At 44.7% G+C, this 22,208-nt stretch overlaps 3 protein-coding genes across 4 annotated transcripts; 2 read left to right on the top strand and 1 right to left on the bottom strand.

Moving 5' to 3' along the window:
* The first annotated feature begins 1,885 nt into the window (after window positions 1-1,885).
* Window positions 1,886-6,363, top strand: LOC120658286 (putative E3 ubiquitin-protein ligase RF298). Of its 2 annotated transcripts, none has more exons than XM_039936530.1 (3): window positions 1,886-2,129; window positions 2,204-4,369; window positions 5,621-6,363. In XM_039936530.1, the coding sequence occupies exons 2-3, from the start codon at window positions 2,342-2,344 to the stop codon at window positions 6,143-6,145; spliced, it is 2,553 nt and encodes an 850-aa protein (XP_039792464.1). In that variant the 5' UTR covers window positions 1,886-2,129; window positions 2,204-2,341; the 3' UTR covers window positions 6,146-6,363. The 2 variants fall into 2 exon arrangements, with proteins under 2 accessions (XP_039792464.1, XP_039792465.1); XM_039936531.1 differs by having other exon boundaries at window positions 1,897-2,038; window positions 5,621-6,345.
* A 2,358-nt stretch (window positions 6,364-8,721) lies between these two features.
* On the top strand, window positions 8,722-9,600 carry LOC120658433 (protein COFACTOR ASSEMBLY OF COMPLEX C SUBUNIT B CCB3, chloroplastic-like). Its single transcript, XM_039936712.1, has 2 exons — window positions 8,722-8,910; window positions 9,042-9,600. The coding sequence occupies exons 1-2, from the start codon at window positions 8,800-8,802 to the stop codon at window positions 9,477-9,479; spliced, it is 549 nt and encodes a 182-aa protein (XP_039792646.1). The 5' UTR covers window positions 8,722-8,799; the 3' UTR covers window positions 9,480-9,600.
* On the bottom strand, window positions 9,505-21,848 carry LOC120658266 (ABC transporter D family member 1-like). Its single transcript, XM_039936501.1, has 26 exons — window positions 21,699-21,848; window positions 20,629-20,791; window positions 20,242-20,518; window positions 19,587-19,811; window positions 18,859-19,056; window positions 18,224-18,678; window positions 16,533-16,671; window positions 16,386-16,464; window positions 15,047-15,285; window positions 14,606-14,910; window positions 14,406-14,517; window positions 14,159-14,323; window positions 13,843-13,942; window positions 13,647-13,755; window positions 13,379-13,469; window positions 12,732-12,856; window positions 12,502-12,651; window positions 12,337-12,409; window positions 11,665-11,845; window positions 11,389-11,547; window positions 11,073-11,219; window positions 10,786-10,989; window positions 10,547-10,701; window positions 10,409-10,461; window positions 10,249-10,327; window positions 9,505-10,129 (listed from the first exon to the last, which is right to left on the bottom strand). The coding sequence occupies exons 2-26, from the start codon at window positions 20,688-20,690 to the stop codon at window positions 10,043-10,045; spliced, it is 3,969 nt and encodes a 1,322-aa protein (XP_039792435.1). The 5' UTR covers window positions 20,691-20,791; window positions 21,699-21,848; the 3' UTR covers window positions 9,505-10,042.
* Window positions 21,849-22,208: the final 360 nt, after the last annotated feature.

Here is a 22,208-nt window from a genome sequence, read left to right as displayed (position 1 = left end):
GTAGATATATGAGCCGACATGGCTACAATGGGTTGAGAGGGTTCTGTACTTCTGTTGGTTTTTGAGGTTGTTCCATGCTGATGAGGGCTAAAATTTTGGGCAACATATCCTATGCAAACCAGGCATCTTGTGGAAACTATGGAAACTACAATCAAAGCCACAGGATCCTCATCCAAAGGCTAGGAGAAGAGGTGGGTTGTTTTAGCACTTAACCCCTCCCACTCATCCCTCCTAATCCCAAAATTATGCAAATCCCCCCGCTGCCGAGACGGATCAGATGCTGCCCTCCTCCCGAAAGGCCGCCACCCTCGTCTGGGGATTTGCAGCGCCATTGGCTGCTGCTGGCCGCTGCCAAGGGACTTCACCGTCCAGTCATCTGGCCGGAGGAGCTTCTGGCCGGAGGAGCTTCAAAACGAGTTTGTCTGTGTCTTGTGACGCCTATGTCTCGTTGCCGCCCTAGTCATCTGGCCAGAGGAGCTTTTGGCTGCCGCCCTAGTCTCGCAATGCCCGAGACTGCTCTGGGTCCAGAGCTCCTGTCCAATTCAGCGTTCCTGCCCTGCAGTCGGTTCGCGCCGCGCAGCGCCCGCGCCTCGGTGGCGCGGCCGAGGAACTAGAGGTGGGTGCACCCGGCCGCCTGCTCCGTGCAATAGAACTCCCACTTCTTCATGTAGCGCGCCTCCAGCGTCAGGGGCGTGTCCGTCAGCAACTCGTTTAGGTAGTTGATGCCGTGCACGTCGCGCCACGACACCTCGAACACCAGGAACCCGTGCAGCGCCCGGCTCAGGTCCGCCACCGCCGCATCGCATCGCTCTCCCCGACGGCGTCGGCGACCGAGGCGGCGACCGCCGCCGTGGCCAAGGTCGGGACCTGCTTTGCGCGCGAGTTCGCGAACGGAGACATCCTGTACGGCAAAAAAAACTACTTGCACGGATCAGCCGAGGAGGCTTCGATTCGTCGGCGGCGGCGGCGTGACGCGACACGACGCGATTTACCTTGGTGACCATGAACTGCCACAACCTCGCCGACCATGACTGCTTGGCCGACAGCCAGGGCTGGTTGTCCACGAGGATGAACACCTTCTTACTGAGCGGGGCGAAGTAGAGGAACGCCCGCGAGATGTAGGATTGGATGTCCCTGCCTGCACGACATGGGAATCAATCATACGCCTTCATCCTTGTACGGATCATCTTCATCCCAGAAACCAAATTGATGAACAAGAAATTACCCAATCTGCAGGCCTGTCAAGGGGTAGATATCTGGCAAAGGTTGTGTTGGGCGAGGGCCCTACACCTCCAGGGGCGGGATCTCGCGAGGGACCCTGGACTTCCAGGGGTTGCGCCCCCCCCCCCCTTGATGGCGGAGGGGCCGTAGACCTCCATGGGTGGCGCCCCATTCTAGTCCACGGCCGATGGAGCTCGCTGGCCGGGCAAGAGGCGGCGGAGCGCTGGAGGCGGATGTGGTGCGGCGCATGTTGGGGGAGAAACAAGGGAGGGGGCCTGGGCAACGGAGGAGATGAGGTGGAGGGGGTTATCCACAAAAGTGTGATTATTTGGCCTAATGGTGGGAGGGGTTAAGTGCTAAAACAACTCACCTTTTTTTCTAGCCTTTGGATGAGGATCATGTGGCTTTGATTGTAGTTTCTATAGTTTCCACAAGATGTCTGATTTGCATAGGATACGTTGCCAAAATTTTGTGGGTTAAAAAGTTTCTTTTGGAAATATGACACGACATGTAGAGATAATTCAGTCGTACTGTTGTGGAAATGCTGGGCCCGCTATCTTTACGGGCTGAGCTTGAGCAGGCAACTTGGGCCCCAAATGGACACGGATTTTGCCGATCCCAGCCCAGTTTCTTCCAGGTGCGACTCCGGGCGTTGTGTACTCGGCGATGTCTACGGAGCGACGAGGCAGACGCCTTCTCCCCCCTCTCATCAGTCATCTCCTCCCTCCCCCGCCTCCCCCATCTCGCCATACACTTCTCCACTCCTCCGATCACCAGCCGCCTCCGCCTCCGCTTCGATCCCCTCCGATCCAATCCGGTGCGTGCCTCGATCCGTCGCCCGATTCTCCCCTCTGGCGATACCAGATCGGATCAAGGCTTCGCGACCATCTGATCCTACGACTCGGCGCGTATGAGTTTTTCCTTGGTTCTTGATTCGTCCAAACTTCACGATTCTCACAGTATATTTTTCTGAATTTTCCAGGTTTTTTCCTTGATTCGGTGCGCAGGAGCTTGGTCAGTCCAATCCGTCTGCGGAGAAATTTTCTTTATTTTCGCTTGCATCCTGTCGGTTTTCCGAAGGATTTCCTGTTGGTTTGGTGAAATAAGAGCAGCTTGCTTGATGTCTACTACCGCGACCCCGCCGCCCCCCTCGGCGGCGCAGGAGAAAGCCGCCAGTCGGAATAAGCGCAAGTACCGTGCCGAGCCGCCATCTTCCGAGTTGGGCCCATTCGGGCTGGAATACCCACTGACGGCGGACTGCGTAGGGTTCGAGTTTATGTCGCCCGAGAAGGCTGCCATGGCAGCGGTGGCGGACCTCGACCTCATCCCAAGCACCTGCGAAACCTGCAAGGATATCCACCCTACTGCAGAGGAAATATTAGAGTGCCAGCGATATGTGAATTGGAGTGACCCAAATGAGACGCAGCTGGAGGAGATCCTTCTCAAGAGCCTGGACACCACCTTCGACAATGCTGTCAGTCTGATCACCACAATGGGCTACTCTGAGGCGGCTGCACGTGCTGCTGTTGTGCGGGCAGCTGCCCAGTACAACTGGAGGGAGAGCCTTGCTGGGTTTGGAGAGTCGGCAGTTGAGGTTCTCAAGACTGAAGGAGACATGTTGCCAAGGGAGGGTGCCTCGGTTGAAGACAGGAGGAAGATTGAGCAGGCTGTGCTTGGTAGCATGGTTGCTGTGGTAAATGAGGCTCAGCCATTCTACACCACGGGCGATGTAATGTTTTGCTTGCTTATGTCAGACATGAATGTTTCAAATGCCTGTGCCATGGACTACAGTCCTGCTTCCCTACCAGCAGTGGGTTCTAAAGTTATTGCCCAACCAGTTATGGGAAACTATGAACCTGGCTCAGGTTCCGATCTATCAGTTTCTATTACCAACCCGCAGACTGGTGTTACTTTCCGCGGAAAGCTTACCCCGGTACCACCCATTTCTTATGGTGCAGTAAAAGCTGATTCATCAACGACACAAACAAGTCTGAATTTATCGAGTAGCAAACCCTCTGTACCAGGCAGGATGCCGTATGCGATCCCAAATGTTGAGCCAAAAGAATACCCTATTCCTACTCGTGATCATTCAGAGGACCAACCATTTGTTGCTGCTGCGACACAATCTGTGAAAAATGACAAGCCATCTCCTAGCAAGAGGGGGAGCTCTAAGAGGGACTCCTTGCATCGCCAGAAATTGACAAGCTTTGATAAGAGCTCCCGAGCATTGGGTTCTAAAGGACCTCTTAGGTCTGTCAAGTATAGCTCTTCGGGCAGCGTGGTATTGGACAGGAAATGCAGGTCATTTTCAGACTCTACTAGTAGCAACTTGAAGGGCTCATCAAAAGTTGCCAAAGGGTTTGCTGCAAGCATAACGACGCCTGAAGTATCAGTCGACCTTTCCTTTACTGGTACCATTTCCTCTACTCCATTCGATGCCAAGGTGGTTAGTAACTCAAACCCAGCACCTGCTGCTAGCACAGATCTTTCATTGTCATTGCCCTCCTCAAGTGATGGTTTTGCTCCATCTTTGAATCATGATTCCAATGCTGAGGGTATGGACTCTAGTAGCAAAATTAATTTTTCTTATGATGAGGAACAAAAGGTCTGGATCCCACAAGATAAAAAGGATGAAATTGTTTTGATTCTTGTCCAGAGGCAGAAAGAATTGCAAGCACATATGCGGGACTGGACAGACTGGGCTCAGCAGAAAGTGATGCAAGTTGCTCACCGACTTGCAAAGGAGAAGGAGGAACTTCAGTCGCTTAGGAAAGAGAAGGAAGAGGCGGACCGCCTACAAGAAGAAAGGCACCATTCGGAAGAGAGTACTCGGAAGAAGCTTTTAGAGATGGAGTCTGCAATTTCTAGGGCAAATGCTCAGCTGGAGAAGGCAGATGCTTCTGCTCGTAGACGTGAGGCTGAAAATGCACAACTCATGTTACAGATGGAAGCTGCAAAGCGGCATGCAGCAGAGTCTGCAACAAATATTTTGGAGCTTTTAAAGAAGGATGAGAATAGTCGCAAAAGGTCTCAGCGTTGGGAATCTGAGAGAGCCCTGTTGCAAGAGGATCTTGCAGCACAAAAGAGCAGGCTATCTCGGGTTCAAGAACAACTTCAGCATGCTAAAGAGCAAAAGGATCAAGTGCAGGTACTAACTTCTTTATTTTTACCTCTCTGTAACATTATTTTAAACTGAAGCTAAATATATATTATACGATCATGCAACTTACATTCATTTTTCAATTCATGTCACTCCTGGAAATTTCTTCATTGCTACCATAGTTGACTATTAGGGTGCAAATGAATATTGTTGGGCCAGTTCTTTTTCTTAGACAGAAATGGTATAATTTATAAATGTGGCAAGGTATCACTGACAAACTTGTAAAACATATGGAAAACAGCGCACTATCTGTTGTGTGATGTTATTTTATTTTGTACTTAACGCTCCAGTATATTCTGTAATAGATATTGATGTTTTGGTGGCTTGTTTTGCATGTAAATGTTGTGATTGTGTTGGTAAGGTTTTGTTCCACACCTTTTTTTTGTGTGTGTTCTCACATTGAAGTGATTGTGGATGTTGAGAAGTTTACAGAATAAATCGTAATTGAACTGGCCTCCTAGCTAAGACTGCTCTAAGCACACTTTGTTTTTCATGAGTAGGCTGCAAGCTTTTGCATGCAGACTTTTCTGGAAGAAGTTTGGAGCTTTATATGTCATTACATTATTCTCGCCCTTAAATTCTGGCTGTTTTCAAATGTTTACAGCATTAGATGAAGATGAGATGTGATTGCATTTTTATAAATGGTATACGATAAGTTCCATAGTTTAAATCGGCACAACAATGCCATTGGTTCAATAGCACCTCTGAGGCTTCTCCAACCATTTGTTGAGTATGCTGTAAAGAAAACCTTCCTTCTTATACCCTATATCTTTCAGACGTTGGAATACAAATCAGAAAGACATGACTTACAACTTGTACTTTGTTAGATAAGCAAGTCAAGGCAGTGATTAGTAGTGGAGAAGGTGGCTTAGCATAGACTGCTAGTGAATCTGGATTGAGGTGTTCTATCCCATCCCTAAACAGGCTTTAAGAAAAAGGGATGTGTGTGATTGTAGTATACTTTTCATTAGCTTCCTGGTTTTTTAAAGCCATTTTGAATTGATTGTGCTTGTCATATTTTCCAAAAAATCAGAATTGAAGGATGATTAATACTATGGATACTGGTTGTATGAAATCTTGTTAATATTATAAGCTTGCTACTTGCTACATCTGCATAGTTCAGTTCAGTTTGATTCCCTCTACCTCACTTGCTTTTACTTTATGGCTTTCACTCTTCACTGAGCTTGTATTTATAATAATCACATCATTGATCTTCTGTCTGATTTTCAACACTTGTAGACAAGGTGGAAACAAGAAGAGGCTGCAAAGGTTGAGGCAATTGCCCTTGTTACCTCAGAGAGGAAAGAGAGGGATCAAATCGAGACATCAGTGAGGTCAGAAGAGAATTCGCTGCATCTTAAATCAGCGAACGATACACAAAGATACAAGAGTGAGATTCGTGCTCTTGAGCAGCAGATCATGCAGCTGAAGGTGTCTATGGACTCTTCAAAGGTTGCTGCCCCCAAGTGGGGAGCCGACAATAAAACCTACGCGTTGCATCTTTCTGAAGGGAGAAAGAACGGCAATGCCCAAATTTTGTCCAATATAGCAGTACCCCAAGATCTCGATTTTGATGATATACAGCGTGACCGGGAGTGCGTCATGTGCTTGAGTGAGGAGATGTCCGTGGTGTTCCTCCCTTGTGCCCACCAGGTGGTCTGTGCCAAATGCAGCGACCTCCATGAGAAGCAAGGGATGAAGGAGTGCCCTTCTTGCCGGACCCCCATCCAGCGCAGGGTGTGCGCCCGCCCCGCCGGTTGTTAGATTTCACATATACAATTTTGAGTTTACTTTTTTTTTCACCTTGATTGCTCAACTTGAGTTGATGGAAGATTGGAGAGAATAATGAGGGGGTGAGAGTGATGAAACAGCGACAATAATACATCGTCAAAATCAATCAAGCCCCCGCAGACAATGGGTAATGGTTGGGTTTGTTATATAGATATATACCGGCATCTTCTGAATGTTTTGGTTTTCCTGCATACCAACTGCTGTTTGCTTTTCATTTGCTGGCAAAACACACACTACAATTTCAGTCAAGTGAATTTCGTTCACCTCCTGAAGAGCTCCGGTCTCTGTAAAGTCACAGGCGCCAACCTGCAAGCCGCAGAAGTAGATGTTGGTGTTCATGTAGCGAGGGGAAAGCGAAGGGATCGTAACGAGTTCTTTGCTAGTAGATTTGATCCATGCCCGACGTTCTTCTGCTTCCCTCCATCGCTTCCGGAAGGTGCATAAGACAATAAGGGATGCATCTATCAAGCCCACCAAAATCCAATCTATCGTTTTCTTCCCCCGGTTCGCCCATCCTCCACCCCGTCCTGGTCGGCGGCTTTTAACTCAACATTTTTCATAAACAAGTTCAACATTTGATTTCAAATTGTTGAAACTGTAAAGATGAAAATGTTGTTCATTGAAAGCACGGAATGTTGAAAATATTAAATCAAAATGTTAAAGACCCTTCTTCTCCGGCGAGCTTGGCGGTGCAAGGCGGCGCACGCGCCGGGTGGAGCAGCGGCGGGGCAGAGGAGGGCCGGTGGCGATGCGCGCGCGGCGGTGCGGTCCAGCATGGGGTGGTGCCGTGGTGGTGAGGGCACGGGAGGGAGGCGCGAGTGGATGAGGGTGAGGGTGAGGGTTCGGATTTGTAAATTGTTGCACGAATCTTAAACACTCGAAGGTGGGGGAAAAAATATAGGATCGGTGGTCGCACTCGGACAGAAAGATTAGTGTAGTTATTTTTTTTAGAATTACACAGTACAACGTAAACGCCCACACACACGCACACAAACCCTACCACTGGCTCCTAGGAAAATCCTAGAAAAAGGTGCAAGCACCAGGATTTGAATCCTAGTGGGTAGCGTCCCACTGGACCGTCCTACCATTCGCAGGAAGATTAGGCGTTTTTTATTTTTATATTTTTTATTTCCATTTTTTACAAAAATATATTTTCAATTTGGAAATTTACAGAAATATACCCCGGCCGCCCCGCTGCCGGGTGGCCGGGACCTGGCTGCCGGCGGCAGGGGCTTACCTGCAAAAAAAAAGACGAAAACAAATTGCAGACAGGTCCCTGGGAACCGGCCGCCCGGCAGCTGGGCGGCCGGCCTCCCAGGCCGCCCGGCTGGGGGGCGGCCGGATTTTTTTTTTTGCAATTTAGCCCTTTTCGCGAAATAATTTCACATATGTGCCCTTTTTGTAACTTTTTGCAGAAATAGACCCTGGGGGTGGGCGCTGTAATATGTGGCGCCGAGATAACACGTCTTGGCGCCACAGATCACGACGCCGAGGTGCCACGCACACACAAGCAATCTAGTGAATCTTCGAACTTGCCTTTAATATTTTCGGACATTTTCAGGAGGCTAGAATACTGTGAACCACACATCAAATATAACGGTACGAATTAAGAACTAAAAACTGCATTACACAATATAAACCATAGGAATTACATCATAATACAACGTTAATGAAACACACATCAGACATGCAGTGGCATGGCAGAACCCGTTGCAACCTTCCCTACTACACGCCACAGACCTTCGCTGTAGAACGCTAATCACTACAATTAACTACACCTAAATGTACCACTAATCAGTCCTAATAATAATTAAAATGATTGCTAATCTAATGTTTAAACAAAATAGTTTCTATAATTTTTTATAATTTTCTAACAATCTCTACAATTTTCTAACATTCTCTACAATTTTCTAACATTCTCTACAATTTTCTACAATTTTCTAACATTTTCTACAATTTTCTAATATTATCTTGCATTTCTATAATACTTTTTCTATAAAATGTGGAAAATTTTAGTTACCTAAAGTCGCCGGCTTGAAAATCCGACAGGGCTTCGCCGCTTTGCCTCTCCCTCACCCCTCCTCTCCCTCCCTCCCTCTCTTTTCTTTTTTCTGGATTTTTAGCAAGTCAAATGAGGGGGGAGGGGCAGCCAATACCCTTATATAGAGGTGGGGGCCGGCCGTCCCCCAGCCGGGCGCCCTGGGAGGCCGGCCGCCCGGCTGCCGGGCGGCCGGTTCCCGGAGACCTGTCCGTAATTTTTTTCCTCTTTTTTTTGCAGATAAGCCCCTGCCGCCCGACAGCCGGGCGGCCAGGTCCCGGCCGCCCGGCAGCGGAGCGGCCGGGGTATATTTCTGTAAATTTCCAAATCGAAAATATATTTTTGTAAAAAACGGAAATAAAAAATAAAAAAATAAAAAAACACGGAAGATTAGTGTAGTGTGACCTGGAGTTTATCTATTGGGCCGTATGTGGGCCATTGCCTGCCTTCTTGTATTGGGCTTTTCCACTGGGCCTTTGCCTGCCTTCTTCCTTTCCTCTCCTCGCCCCTCCCCCTTATCCAAACAAACACAAGGCAGGCTGCTGCTGCTGCTTCTTCCTCTGACTCTTGCTTGCTTGCCTCTCAACTAATGGAGGCTTCCTTGCTTGTGGCTCCCAAACCTTCCATGGCCTCGATCGTCTCTGCAAGTGCAAGGGGTCCCGCCAGGAGGTGCCTCGTCGTCGCTGCCGCCACCACCAAGGTCAGTACCCAACCAACTACTAGCACTAGGAGGAGATCGAGCTCCCTCGCCTCGATGAATGCTGCCTGAACCTCCTGTTCTTTCTTGGAGCTCGATCGATCAATTCAATGGTAACTTGGCTTCAATTCCAGGAACCCGGCACCCGCTCATCAGAAACTGTAATGATGCGAGCACGCGGCGGCCTGTTGGCCACCGCCGTCGCCGTCGCCGCAGCGAGCAGCACGCCAGTGCTCCCGTGCCATGCTTGGGTGCTGGCAGGCGACCTGGACCCGGCGACGGCCAAGACGGTGGCCGGCGTGGCGGGGCCGGCGCTGTCGGCGCTGGGCTTCCTCTTCATCCTGCGGATCGTCATGTCCTGGTACCCGAGGCTCCCCGTGACGGAGTTCCCCTACGTGCTGGCGTACGCGCCCACGGAGCCCTTCCTCGCCGTCACCCGAAAGCTCATCCCGCCGCTCGGCGGCGTCGACGTCACACCCGTCGTCTGGTTCGGCCTCGTCAGCTTCCTCAACGAGATCCTCGTCGGCCCGCAGGGCCTGCTCGTCCTGCTCTCGCAGCAACAGCAGCTTTGATCCACATTTTTGTATATCTAATAAATAACCAACGAAAAAGAGAAGATTTTTCTATAGATCATCAGTTGCCATTTACAAGGCACACTTCGTGCCCCTATCAGTTATGTTTTGATACAAATAATAATAATGATTTCTACACGGCACCAATCCATCCATTCTGTTGGCCACCGCCACCACCACCACCAACTTATTCTCGTATAAAAATCGACAATCAGGCCGCCGATCGACATATTTATCAGGACTAACTATATGTACCAGTACTATGCTATCTCATTGGACTTGGAGCCTGCACCTCCAAAACCCCAACATCCTAATTCCTAAACCTTTCCCTCCTAACACTGACGTATGTATATTTCTTCCGCTCCGTATTTCAAAATTTCAGAAAGAGAACCAAAAAAGAAATCTTCAACCAAGGGAAGGCTCCGTCACACACTCTGCGTGCATCCTTGCAACTGCCTTCCTAGCTTCTAAAGACTGCCACCAATGAAGCAGCGAGTGATGACAACAGCTTTGTACAATTCACAGGTAACTAACTATAGATGAAAGTCAGTTGACGGAAGCGGTTATTGGTGGATGGCACATAGCTCCCACTTCCCTTCTCCATCGATGAGTTTCAGTTCCAACGAATGGAAGGGAATCAGAGCAGGCCTCTGCAAATTAAGAATCAAGAAAAGGTTTCAGCAACATGCACTTCACATGTGAGAAACAAAGATAAAAACTGCGTCGGCAACTGCCAACAAGAAAGAGTATGATGAATGCCAGCGCTTACTTGCGAGGACGTGATGACTGTTATGCCAATGTTGGTTGCTATCCTGTACAAATGCTCCTCGACATCCACACTTGTGGCACTGCAAAGAGTATTATTTCTAAGTACTGCACTGTTTGTTCACCACAAATGAAATGAAAATAAGAAAAATATTGAGACCTACTTGGTGCACTCGTCAAGGATGCCATATTTAGGACAGTGAAAGAATAAACGAGCCTGAAAAGAAAGCAGCTATTTTAAAAGATGGAAATTTGTTAAGACAAATAATACTGGTTCAAATATATAGATCTTAATCACTGACCATCCCCAGCCTCTGTTGTTCTCCCAAGGACAGGATATCTTCCCAGTTAGGTGTAGCATCCCAACCTTCCCTTTCTAGAAGATACACCAAACGAACATTCTCTAGAATCATCTTCAAGTGATCATCCAACATCTTGGAAGCTGTAGACTTGTTACCTACAGACCAATATAAATATATAGGACTAAATATGAGGCATTTCATAGAAACAGCAACAAGTTGGCAGAGATGGTGGCACGAACTTCTTTCGTGTGAAATCATCTTCAACTCCGCATCCTCGCGCGAGAGGGGGTATATGATCTGATCCCTCAAGGTTCCAAGATAAGTATATGGACGCTGAGGTACATTGAAAATTCCTTCAGATGGCTTGGTAAGTCTACCAGAAGCAATGGGCCACAAACCTCGGAGCACCCTAAAAATAGAACTCTTTCCACTACCATTTGGACCTTAAAAAACACAACAGGTATTAGAGTAACAATATTGTCACATTGCTAATTTTAAGCTAAACAGAAGCTGCAGGATCATATACCAGTCACAAGAAGGCTTTTCCCTTGAGATACATCACAAGATAATTGGCTAGCCAATAGCTTCTGTGACGGCGTGACAATATCCACGTTATGGAAGGAGATGATTTCTTCGGAGGCGACATTTATAGCATTAGAAGGCACAGCAGGATCTACATGAGCAGTAATACTACGTTCAGGTCCAGGCAAGTGACCAATCAAGCACACAAAAGACAGATAAGTCTAAATTTATCATTTTCTGAACAGCAAATATTCAGTGGACTATCAGTCTGCCACACCACTACCTACTGGCACCAAGTTTCAGTATGAATTGCCACTTACTGCTTTGTGCTGCCTGAAGAAGCTCCTCAAGCTCAAATATTCTATTAATACCACCAGAAAGTTCAAGGAACTTCTTGTGTAATTCAAGGATATCACCAAATGCTATGAAGCTTTGTGACACCACAGATGCCAAGAACCGCAGGGCATGTGCCAGCTCTCCTGTAATTTAGAAAAAAGAGTGCATACTTTAAAACTCTACAGCAAGAGGAACACCATATAGAAAATGGAAGGACTTGATATGTTTTCAATAATAGAACTTTTAGGATTAAAATTAACCTTGTGTTGAAGTCAAAGCTCGGTCTCCCTTGTGCTCCAAAGCATATAACAAACTCAGTCCCCACGTCACATTATGAGGTAATTGTTTCGTCACAAAATCATCAAAAATACCATAAAGCCACTTTTTCCTCAATAGAACCTTCGAGTGGTTGAGCCATGTTGAGAATTTAGCTTCAATCATCTGTTTTTTAAAGGGAAAAAAGCATAAGTGAGGGCACACATTTTTACCAAGAAAAGATCATGTATAAGATGACAAAAGAATCTACAAAACTCTAACTTTTAAGCATTTTAATTTAATCTAAAGACAGATTTATGATTGAAGTACATGTACAATACTTGGTAATTGCGATTTTTATTCAACCTCAAGATTGATTGAAAGAAAGCACCAGACAACACACTATTCAGAAGCATCATGGTGAAGGAAGGTATGGCTGGAAAAATAGTAGATTGATTATGGAGGTAGGCAAGGGTCTCCTAGGGTTAGGTTTATAAAAACACCAATCAGGGAGAGCCTTGCCTAATCTACCATGGCCAGGGAGGCTGCATGCACAGCAACAGGCCTGTGCGGCATGCCCATGGGCCAGCCGGGCACATGACCCACTTACAATAGTCTAACACATGGTATAGACAAGATAGTTTTGAGTTGCATTCATTTAGTATGAACAAACTTACAGCTTTTTCCCTTGATCCACCACCAAAGAAAGCTATTGACTCAGCATGTGTCCGCAATCTTGAGTGCATGAATCTTGAAAAAGGTTACAATGTCAACACTTTAAAGCTTTTCACATGATAAGAAAGTGAACTTTGCAAGTGCTCAATGAAGTATGTATTACTAACCTGAATGTTCCTTCAAGTTCTTGTTCTTGGTTTGCAAGCTCACCGAAGTCAGGGGACACAGCTCTTAGAAAACCAAGACCTAGGAACATGTAAGCATACAGTATAGCAACTCCTCTTCGCCCAGACAAAATCTTCATTCTCCATGTAAACCTGGTGAATTCCAATAGGGTTACAAACAAAACATCGGTATTAAGGAACACATAGCCCAAACTCGGAGATCATGAACTCACCAAAGAATGTCGACTAGTGGCTTCACCATTCCAGTAACCAAGCCAGCAAGATCATTGGTCAACTTCTCTACATCATGTGTTAATCTTTGGTCTGCATCCACATTCATGCCCGAAATGTTGAATATCTGCAAAATAAAGTTAAATTGTCATGTTTTGTGCAATCATAGATATTAGAATCAGCACAATACACAAGCCCACTCTGAAACCCAAGGTCTACCAAATTTTCAGAATGAGGACCAATATTAACTTTAGCTATCCAATCTCCAGTCAATTTAGTTACAAAACGATCCAGTTGATGTACAAAATTACTGTGCCTTTAAATCAGCCCACTACATATTTTCAGTATCAACTACCAGGAAACTTCAAATGTTCTGGTAGTGAGCAGCTCAGGATATGTTTACAAACAGATTAATCAGGTATTAATGCCGAGTGCAGAGTAAACACACAACAGATAAAATTGTCACGTTCTCGAACTTTTATCTATCCAATTACTCCAGAAATAAAAATGGGAAAAGAACACGATAGTATTAAATGCTTGCTCATCCAAATGATGATATGCATGCCGCACAAAAGAATAACAATAGGTAAAGGAAAGAAACCACAATGCAATAAAGGCCTGGTGAGTATTCCATTGGAGAATGGCGCACCTTGTAAAAAGCATTTCTTTTCAAATAATATTGAAGTAGATGGTTGGTCATGCGAATCCGCCATCCAAGGGCAATTCTTGAAGTAAGATTTCTGCAGAGAAAGCATTTAATCAAATCATGAAATCAATCACGTAAAACAGTTAAGGTGCACAAGAAGCTAATGTGTATGCCTGGGAAAATAATTATTGGATTCATGTAGTGAATATTCCATGAGGAACTAAATTCAGTATCTAGAAAATACTTCAAATCAGTGGAACCAACAAATTACCTTAGTGAGGGTGATACAATAGAATTTGCAGCACTTTGCAGCACACTGATTCCAGTCAAACGAATGAAGGCAGCTTTGTCCTGCTCCAAGACATACTTGACACTTGTTCCTGTCAAAATGAAATATATTAGTATGTAAGCACCCTATCAGTTCTAGTCCATATAGTTAGCGAAGAGAATAATATCAACCACCATACCATTCAGTGAAGCTATACGGTCTGAAATCCAAGTGCGGGAAAATACAAGTAGTGCCACTGCAAGAAGCTGCCCTCCTTGTTTATCAAACAGCTTTGGAACCTGGCAATCAAACAATAATTAGGCAACAATATAAGTACTGAAGAGCTTATAACTTTCTAGATTTTGTGTTATGTTTATAGCAATCCAATTCAAGATTTGAGCTTCTGGTACCTTCAAATCATCACATGTTAAATCAAGTTCAAGAGAAAATAAGCAGCTGAAAGTAAGGAGCACGACTTATCCTAACACTAAAATAGATTATGTACAAGTATGTACCAGTATTTGAGACATTGCAGAAACTCTGGCGGGCAAAGGTCTTGGAGAGCATTGCAATTGTGTGACGATAGGTGCTTGTACTGTATGTTCTATCTCCATACTAGGGGAAGATGCTATGACCTCTGTTGAATAGGACTGCTTCTTGAGCTTTGATGATGCATTGCCCTGGTATAAATAAAATTCAGTTACAGATTGAAGATGAGCCAAATAGTAACACATTGAAGTGATGTTATGAAAATATAAGTACCTTTGTGTTCGTGACAAAAGCCCTTTGAACGGTACGTGCATCAGATTTGCGATCAGTTTCTGATGACTTCAACACATCAAATTCTACTTCAGGAGAGAAGGAAGAACCATTTCTACAATAGTCAAATCAACTTCAGCCTTACTTTTTCAGCTCTCAAAAGTTAAAAAGAAAACAAAAAATGTATTTTTCATGACTGTAACCTGTTGTCTTGAACATTCCACCCTCCTTCACCATCTAAGGACAAAACGATTTCATGAAATGCAACTAATGCTGGACGGTGAGATATTGTTATGCATGATGTGCCCATAGCTCGAACCCGTTTGCAGAAGCGTTCTTCCATATCAATTGTCACAGCACTAGTGCATTCGTCCAGGATAGCAAACTTGGGCTTGTGATAGAACAGTCTAGCCATTCCTAATCTTTGCTGCTCTCCAAGAGACAATTCATCACCCCAGTTAACTTCCTTACCAAGGGGGTAGCGTTCTAGCAAGTACCCTAGATCAACCTGCAATCAAAAGGAAACATAAGGATTTCCAACATATTTACTAGTTGTTTCAGTTGTTTTCAAAAACAAAGTACACAAGGATGATGGTAATGTTTGATTGGTCAATTATAAACTACATAGACATGTTTGTTATTACATTCTTTAGAAGATCCACCATGCCACTATAGCTGAGTGGTTCAGTTTCCTGGTCTGCTGTGAGTGGATAGATTAACTGGTCCCGAAGTGTTCCGACAGCTGTATATGGTCTCTGGGGCACATAGAATATTTCCTTGTTGAGATTAGAACCAACACCAGGTTTGACTATATGACCAGAAACCAGCGGCCACAGACCACCAAGAACACGGAATAGAGAGCTTTTTCCACTACCATTGGGGCCTGAAATATGAAGTTCATGTGCATCACGGAATTAATGTCCCATGGCTGTAACTTACATAAAGTGAAATCTCAGAGATAAAAATAGCATTAGGCATCATAAGATGTTACGAATAAACAGGTACTTGACAAATCAACCTCTCCCTCATCCAAGGAGATGAACTTTCTTTTTTTGAGGACTAACCAGATGATTATTATCAGTCGAGAAGACACGTTAAGTGCATCTAAGCCAAACAAATAATTAATATATCTCATGTAACGTTGATTATCAGTAGAATCAAAGAACCACACAAACAAGTTTAATGCATTGGGAAAAGAGACTGTACTGGCTTGGTTTAAAAATCCTAATTGTCCTTTAAGCTGAATCTATCTAAGGGTGCTTAGACAGACAGAATAAGCACCAATAATATTAAGAAGAAATATAACCTTCCTGTGCTGCAAGTCCTTTTCTACAGGTCAGTTTAGCCTCTTCTGTTTAGTTATTTCTCTGGATGCTGCTCCCTATGGTATCGTGTTTTCATATTCTCTGATAAAAGTGTACCACCTATGGGGCAAGAATGGCAGAGCTCTTGCCCTGTTATCAGGGAAAAAATGAAATACCTAAAATTGAAATAGTAAGACAAAAACATATTCCAGGCAAGATTTTTTTTTGTAGCCAAGGATCAGCCAATTCCAGGCCAAAGATAATATTTGAAGACAAGTCCCAAAGTAATTCACTATACTCAACTGGCCTTTTTTTCCTTTTATTCTTGAATACGCAAGGTGAGCTGCACCCTTTTGTATTATAGAAGAAAGAAAACAACTGAATAGAATTGAATGTGAAAGAAAATCTATTTGACTAGGACAGCAAGTGGCCAATACATTCAATGTATCATATACTCAAAAACAGTACCCTCAGATAAGTAGAAAGCACGTCTACAGAATAGGAAATACCAAATTATAGCACGTCTACAGAATAGGAAATACCAAATTATTCTTGCATGAATTTTCTTGTTCTTGCAGTACATTTGAATACTCAACAATCAATTCAATTTCCTTCACAGCAAGCATTGAGATAAGCAACACAGATCCAGATAATGAGAGTAAACATTTAAGAGCATTACCAGTGATCAATAGATTAGAGCCTGACTCCAACCGGAGCGTCAAATCATCAACCAAGACGTTCCCAGAGGGTGTCACCACCTGTAACATTGTTTCTAAGAATATCCATACAGAGTAGATAAATTAAAATCAGTATGGTATATTATTACCTTAACACCTGAGAACTCTATATAATTTGCCTCGCTGATATAATTTCCAACAGATGAATTTTGACTCAACAATCTATCACGAAGACCAGATAGCTCACGTGAGACATCCAGTAATTCATGAATACGATTAGCATAGCCACTGCCAAAAGAAAAAAAAAAGACAAAGATAGTAAATCAACGTCAAATACTACTCGGAATTTCAAACTCATTGAGAATCTAAAACTGAATTTAAAGCTCGGTAGATTGGAGGTTGCATGTACACCCGCACCCTAGGTTTAAATCCTCTTTAACTCAAATTTGGGTGCCTACTTATTCTTATTTCAAAGGGTAAATTGCATAACTGCCCTCATTCTTTTTTTGAACTTTGCACGTTTGCCTCTTTTTTTTTTTTGACTCCGAGTAGTCCGTCTGCCCCTGATTCTTAACGTCGTGAGAAGAACTAGTTTTTACCCAGTATAAACTCGATAGCAAAAAAAATTTAAGAGATAAATGGTAGGAAATGATGTTTTTACCCTTACCTTATCCAAAGTACTCACATCCAGGCATCCCGTGACCCATCTCTACACCAAAGGAATCCACTCTCACTGGTAGCGGTCGGCGGCAACTGGCGGACGGTGGAGCAGTAGCCTGTGGGGACGGGCGACGCATGGCCGCGGCTCGGTCGTCGCTCGCCTTGCGAGCAGCGCTAGCTGCGGCTCGCGTCGCGGGCGGCGCCGGTCCACGGCTGCCGCTTGCCACGTGAGAAGTGTGTGGCCGCGACACGCCTCGCGGACAGCAGGCGTGCAGGGAACCGACCGCCTCTCGCCTTGCAGGCAGCGCGCAGCCGCGGCTTGCGTCACGGGCAGCGCAGGTCCGCGGCTGCCGCTTGCCACGCAAGCGGCGCATGGCCACGACAAGCCTCGCAGGGAGCGCGCGGCAATGAATCGTGTCGCAGGGCGGCGCAGGTCAGGGAAGCGCGTGGCCGCGACTCGCGTCGCCGGCGACGGGCGCGCAGGGAGTCGGCTGCCGCTCGCCTCGTGGGCAGCGCGCGGCGCGCCTACAGCTCACCTCACAAGCGGCGCACGGTACAGGGCCTCGGATCCGCGGCTCGCCTGGTGGGCTATTGTAGCACGAAGGAGAATCGAGGCAGCTTGCAACGTGTAGCCATGGAATCAATTGCTTAATGGTTCCGTACTGTGTAATACTTGCAAAATATTATACTCTTCCATTTACTTGAAATGTATGTTGCTATTTGCTTCTATATTCCTTAAATAAGCTTGGATGTGCTAATTCATGTTGAATATAGGGTCATCCATGCTAAGGGTATATATGTCTTTTCATCTTTCTGTTAACACTGTTAACTTTCCTTCACAGAATAGGGGTAGATTGGTGGCTCGGACTCAAAAAAATAGGGGCAAACATGCAAAGTCTGAAAAAGGAGGGCAAACATACAGTTAGAGGTGAAAACGAGGGCAGTTATGCGATTGACCCTACTTCAAATGCAACTAATTCCAATACAGTTCTCAGGAACTGGAACTGAATAGTTAGGGGCAAATTGCTCAGATTTGCAAGTGACATATTTCATTTAGATCTTAACATTTTGGATCACTTAAGGTTGTGATTCAACATTATAAAGGATAGATTAGGTTACTTTATTACGGTGTACTTAGCTTACAGGAGGTCATATTTGACATAGTGAACTCAGCAAATACCTGAGAATATTTAAGCGCCTTGAACTGATAGAAAGGGTCCCAAGAGACTGAAATAATGATATTATCACACTGGTGTGATATCGGAGATTGCTCAACATCTCTGCCCGTCCTAAGGTGGATGATTCGGGTCTAAGATTCCCCGCAAAGAAAGGTTCAATAATTAGGATAACTCCCACGGTGGCACCAAGATACTTCAGAAGAAAATCTTGAATCATGCCAAACCACCAGTTTTCATGGAGAACAACATTCAAGTGCTTAACAAGTGCCTCGAACCGCTGCATAATATGTGATGCTTCTCTGCTTTCACCACCATAAAATGCCACACTCTCAGCATGGGTTCTCAATCGTGAATGGACCTGGCGATATTCCCCCTCTAGCTGTTGTTCCGTAGACTTCAACTTACCAAAAGCAGGAGAAAATTTTCTAATTGTACCACCAGCACCTATAACATATGCCTGTGAAGTGCATACTTATTAATAATTTAACTCAATATAAAGAATAGAATCTTGTTAAATAGGAACAAACTTTCTCTAGAGAAAAGAAAAGGAAGAGAACTAGGAGCAATTTTATTTTAAGTAGGTATTAATATCATCTGCAGTTCATAAAGAGTAACAGTCGATCCATAGAAGAATTACCAGAATCCACAATACATATTTCGGACTTGCATAAGAGCAGAGACGCCAGATATATATTAACCCTTCTGCAATTGCAGACAGATCATCTTGTACAAGGTCACTTAGTTCTGAGCAGAACTTTGGTATATCACTTGCAATTCTTTGCTCTGGGTTTGAGATCCTATGATCAACATGTGAGATCTTGTAGTACACCATGTTCTGGATATAAGATGAAAAAAAGAATCAATCCAGCTGAACATAAAATATTCAATACAACCCCGAAAGGGAAGGGTAGATGGGGGTAGGATTTGATATTCAAATGCAAAGAATGAAAACTACACGAAGATAAAACAACCATTAATATGTCTTTGGTTTATGGAACTTGACGGTCTATTAAATAGTTCGCCCAATCGTAGATACAAATCTACCTCTCTTGTTTGCTGGGGGGACAAAATGGATTTGTCCATTATTTTAACCTCATAATCATAAGCCTAGTAGAAATATTAGGAATGGTGGGATCATGCAATCATCGATGGACCAATCAGTCCTATAATGAGGTGATCGCTCAAAGAGAACACCACATATTTTTTCCAGAGCATTGCATCTATATAATAATATAAGTAGCTGAACTCCAGGGAAAAAGTGAGTTAGTTCAATGTTCTGAGCAAAGACGACAGGGGGCAATTTGAAATCATGAGTAACAAAGAGTGCAGACGATGGGTGGATTCCAACTTTATAACCCAACATACCTCAAAATAATCAGCATGGACAAGATCTGTCAAAATTTTCTTGAAGCGCAAGCCTAAGGACCCTGTCAAGTACTTTGACGTCTGGTATATTGTGGATTGGAGAAAGCATAGAAGAAGGTTTTCAATAATCAGACGTGTAAAGGTTGGAACACGCCGAAGGAAAGCAGCTCTGAACAAATACCCTTGTACTTTTGCTAATCTGTGGCCTACAGCTGTACGCAAGACCTGCAAAAAGATTGGATGCATCATCCCAGTGCTTTAGAACAATAACTACGTGAGTATGCATAACAAAGTTCTGAGGTTTACATGTAGCTAGAGGAGCAAATATAAAGTCACAATGTTCACATAACCGATGGGGACATGTCTAGCGTAGTTGGCAATAAAACAGGAAATACATGTTCAGAAAGCCCATAATGATTTAGAGTTTAAGACTCAAGATACAGCTAACCATAGATAATCAGAATTGAAGAGTGCAACACAGTAACATACTACAATGGCAAACAGTAGAAAATTGCAAAGAATGATTAGAAAGATGCAAGGCAATGGAAATTTAGATAGCACATAGATTACGTGCATGTTTTGATATACATCAGAGCATGAATATCAATATGACAAATAACTGAAATGAGCAAATAGCAAAAGCTGCATAACTTACTGCTGTTATAATCAAGCCAAGAAGGTAATTTGATCCATTTGGGCCAATCTTCTTAAGTAAGATGGCAGCTAGAAAATGTAAGGACTTGAGTCCACTTTTCTTTTTCCTTGGTTTAACCAATTTACCATCAGTACCATCATGACCAATTCTGTGTTTGGTATGTGCATTTCCATTGGTGCAAGAATTTTCTTTCTGTTGCCTTTTCCATCGGCCTGATTGGGTATATGCTAAAGTTCCACCAGCAATTAGTGCTCCAGAAATAACTGCAAGTGTTCTCCTGTACAAATTTGAGGGAAAAGGAAGGAAGCACAAGTTAAGATTCATGGTGATAATCTACTCGCCAATTGAAAAGGAAAAAGGACAGACAGTATTGTTGGATCAGCATACCTTCTTGAAGACAAAAGGTTGCGCCCGCGTTCTGTCAGTTGCAACAATTGAAGCGACGCCATTGTTGCTACTCTTTGATCAGCTATATACAGGCTAAACTAGAACAGTTTAGTTGTAAAGGCACTTGAATGATCAAGGAAACATCGGTGGACAGAATCTGAACCTGTGAAAATGGAAAAGATGACTATTGCAGCACACTCCAATGTACTGTGTGAAGGCACTATTGAGGAAAGAACTCCCTAGTGTACCAAAAGCTAAAATATAAGCAGAAACGCATTAAGAATCAAGTGCAAGAGAAATTCATTCCTGCATCAAACATAGAAGGATATGAGATTCATCTGTTAAGCTTAAGCTATGGAGGATGAGCGAGCAATATCATGACCCAGGCGGGCAGGGCAGTACTTTAGGCTACCTTAATTGAGGAGCAGCTTTGAAGTGTCCTTGCTGCTCATAAATGGACACTAGGATGGTACAGTGAATAGCAGCTGCTGGCTAACTAACTAGACAATCAAGGTTGGTGGTAGAAGGTCGGTCGGGCAGGCAAGTGAAAGTGCATCAGGCACATTTGATACATTAGCAGAGAAGAAGCAGGAATCACATGGAGGAGAGGAGCATGCGGTCGGCGTAGCACCCACCTACCAACCGCATGAGCAGCATTGATCTAGTTCATCCATGACACGGAAGCATTGGAACATCCGACAGCGACAGCAGCAGCAGGCACAGGCACAGGCAAAGGCACAGCCGGCGGTAGTACAAAACTTGGGACCATACCATATTACCAGACCAGCAATGTTTGCAATTGAATGAAGCCATTGCGGTAATAAATTGGTGGCCCAATGCAAGTAGAAGCAGTCCTAGGTAGTGGGCATGGAAGCATGTTGAGCTGGAGCCAGGGGGGAACCCAGCATATGACATGGGTGTACACATGTACACCCGATAATTCTTGCAAACGAAATCGAAGTTAGTAGGTAATATATTGTAACTGGATTAAGATACGAATACAGATAGTTTTGTTAGGGTTTGGGTGCTCCGTCTCGCACATCAGAAGGAAAGAGAAGGGGCGGGCATACCTGAAGGATGCGCTCATCGCCGGCAAAGGGCTGGGCGAAGACAGAACAAATGGCGCCGCCGCTCGCCCAGTCGTCGCCGCCGGGGAAGGAAGAGCGAGGAGAGAGACCGAGAGAAGAAAGAGAGAGGCGATGAACCTGAGGCCCTGACCGGCTGAGCCCTGAGCGGGAGCCGGGAGGGGCTGTCAGCGAGCCGAGCTCGAGCGAGCCTGCCACCTAAAGCTGGAGGATCTCAAGCAAGTTGGAGTAATTTTTTTAGATGATGGGAAAATAAAATGTCACGGCCTTGACCTCCAAGAGGCTATAGTCCAGTCATTACATCAAACTGCAGCATCTTCGTCTGCAAACACACTCATAATATTTACAAAAGGAAATAGGAGACACCAACAAAGTTCACATGAGAATTTATTAAGCAGCAATTCTATTGCTAAAACTCCATCCATGGTTGGCGAAAATTCGCATAACCGTTGCCGCATGCATCCTTCAACAAGTTGAAGTAATTTTATAGAAAAA

The sequence above is a fragment of the Panicum virgatum genome, chromosome 2N (assembly GCF_016808335.1).
Source record: "Panicum virgatum strain AP13 chromosome 2N, P.virgatum_v5, whole genome shotgun sequence".
In the NCBI taxonomy this organism is placed as follows: Eukaryota; Viridiplantae; Streptophyta; class Magnoliopsida; order Poales; family Poaceae; genus Panicum; species Panicum virgatum.
Note: the sequence above shows the minus strand (reverse complement) of the source record. Positions and strands in the feature narration are given on the sequence as shown.

Bases quoted from the DNA above. Each gene is read 5' to 3' on its own strand.
- LOC120658286 (XM_039936530.1), top strand. From the start codon at position 2,342: ATGTCTACTACCGCGACCCCGCCGCCCCCCTCGGCGGCGCAGGAGAAA. The intron at 4,370-5,620 runs GTACTAACTTCT...CAACACTTGTAG, and splicing joins AGCAAAAGGATCAAGTGCAG to ACAAGGTGGAAACAAGAAGA.
- LOC120658433 (XM_039936712.1), top strand. From the start codon at position 8,800: ATGGAGGCTTCCTTGCTTGTGGCTCCCAAACCTTCCATGGCCTCGATC. The intron at 8,911-9,041 runs GTCAGTACCCAA...CTTCAATTCCAG, and splicing joins TCGCTGCCGCCACCACCAAG to GAACCCGGCACCCGCTCATC.
- LOC120658266 (XM_039936501.1), bottom strand. From the start codon at position 20,690: ATGGCGTCGCTTCAATTGTTGCAACTGACAGAACGCGGGCGCAACCTT. The intron at 11,220-11,388 runs GTAAGTGGCAAT...CTGCTCATGTAG, and splicing joins TCTTCAGGCAGCACAAAGCA to ATCCTGCTGTGCCTTCTAAT. The intron at 10,462-10,546 runs GTCAGTGATTAA...CTTTCTTTTCAG, and splicing joins AACAACAGAGGCTGGGGATG to GCTCGTTTATTCTTTCACTG.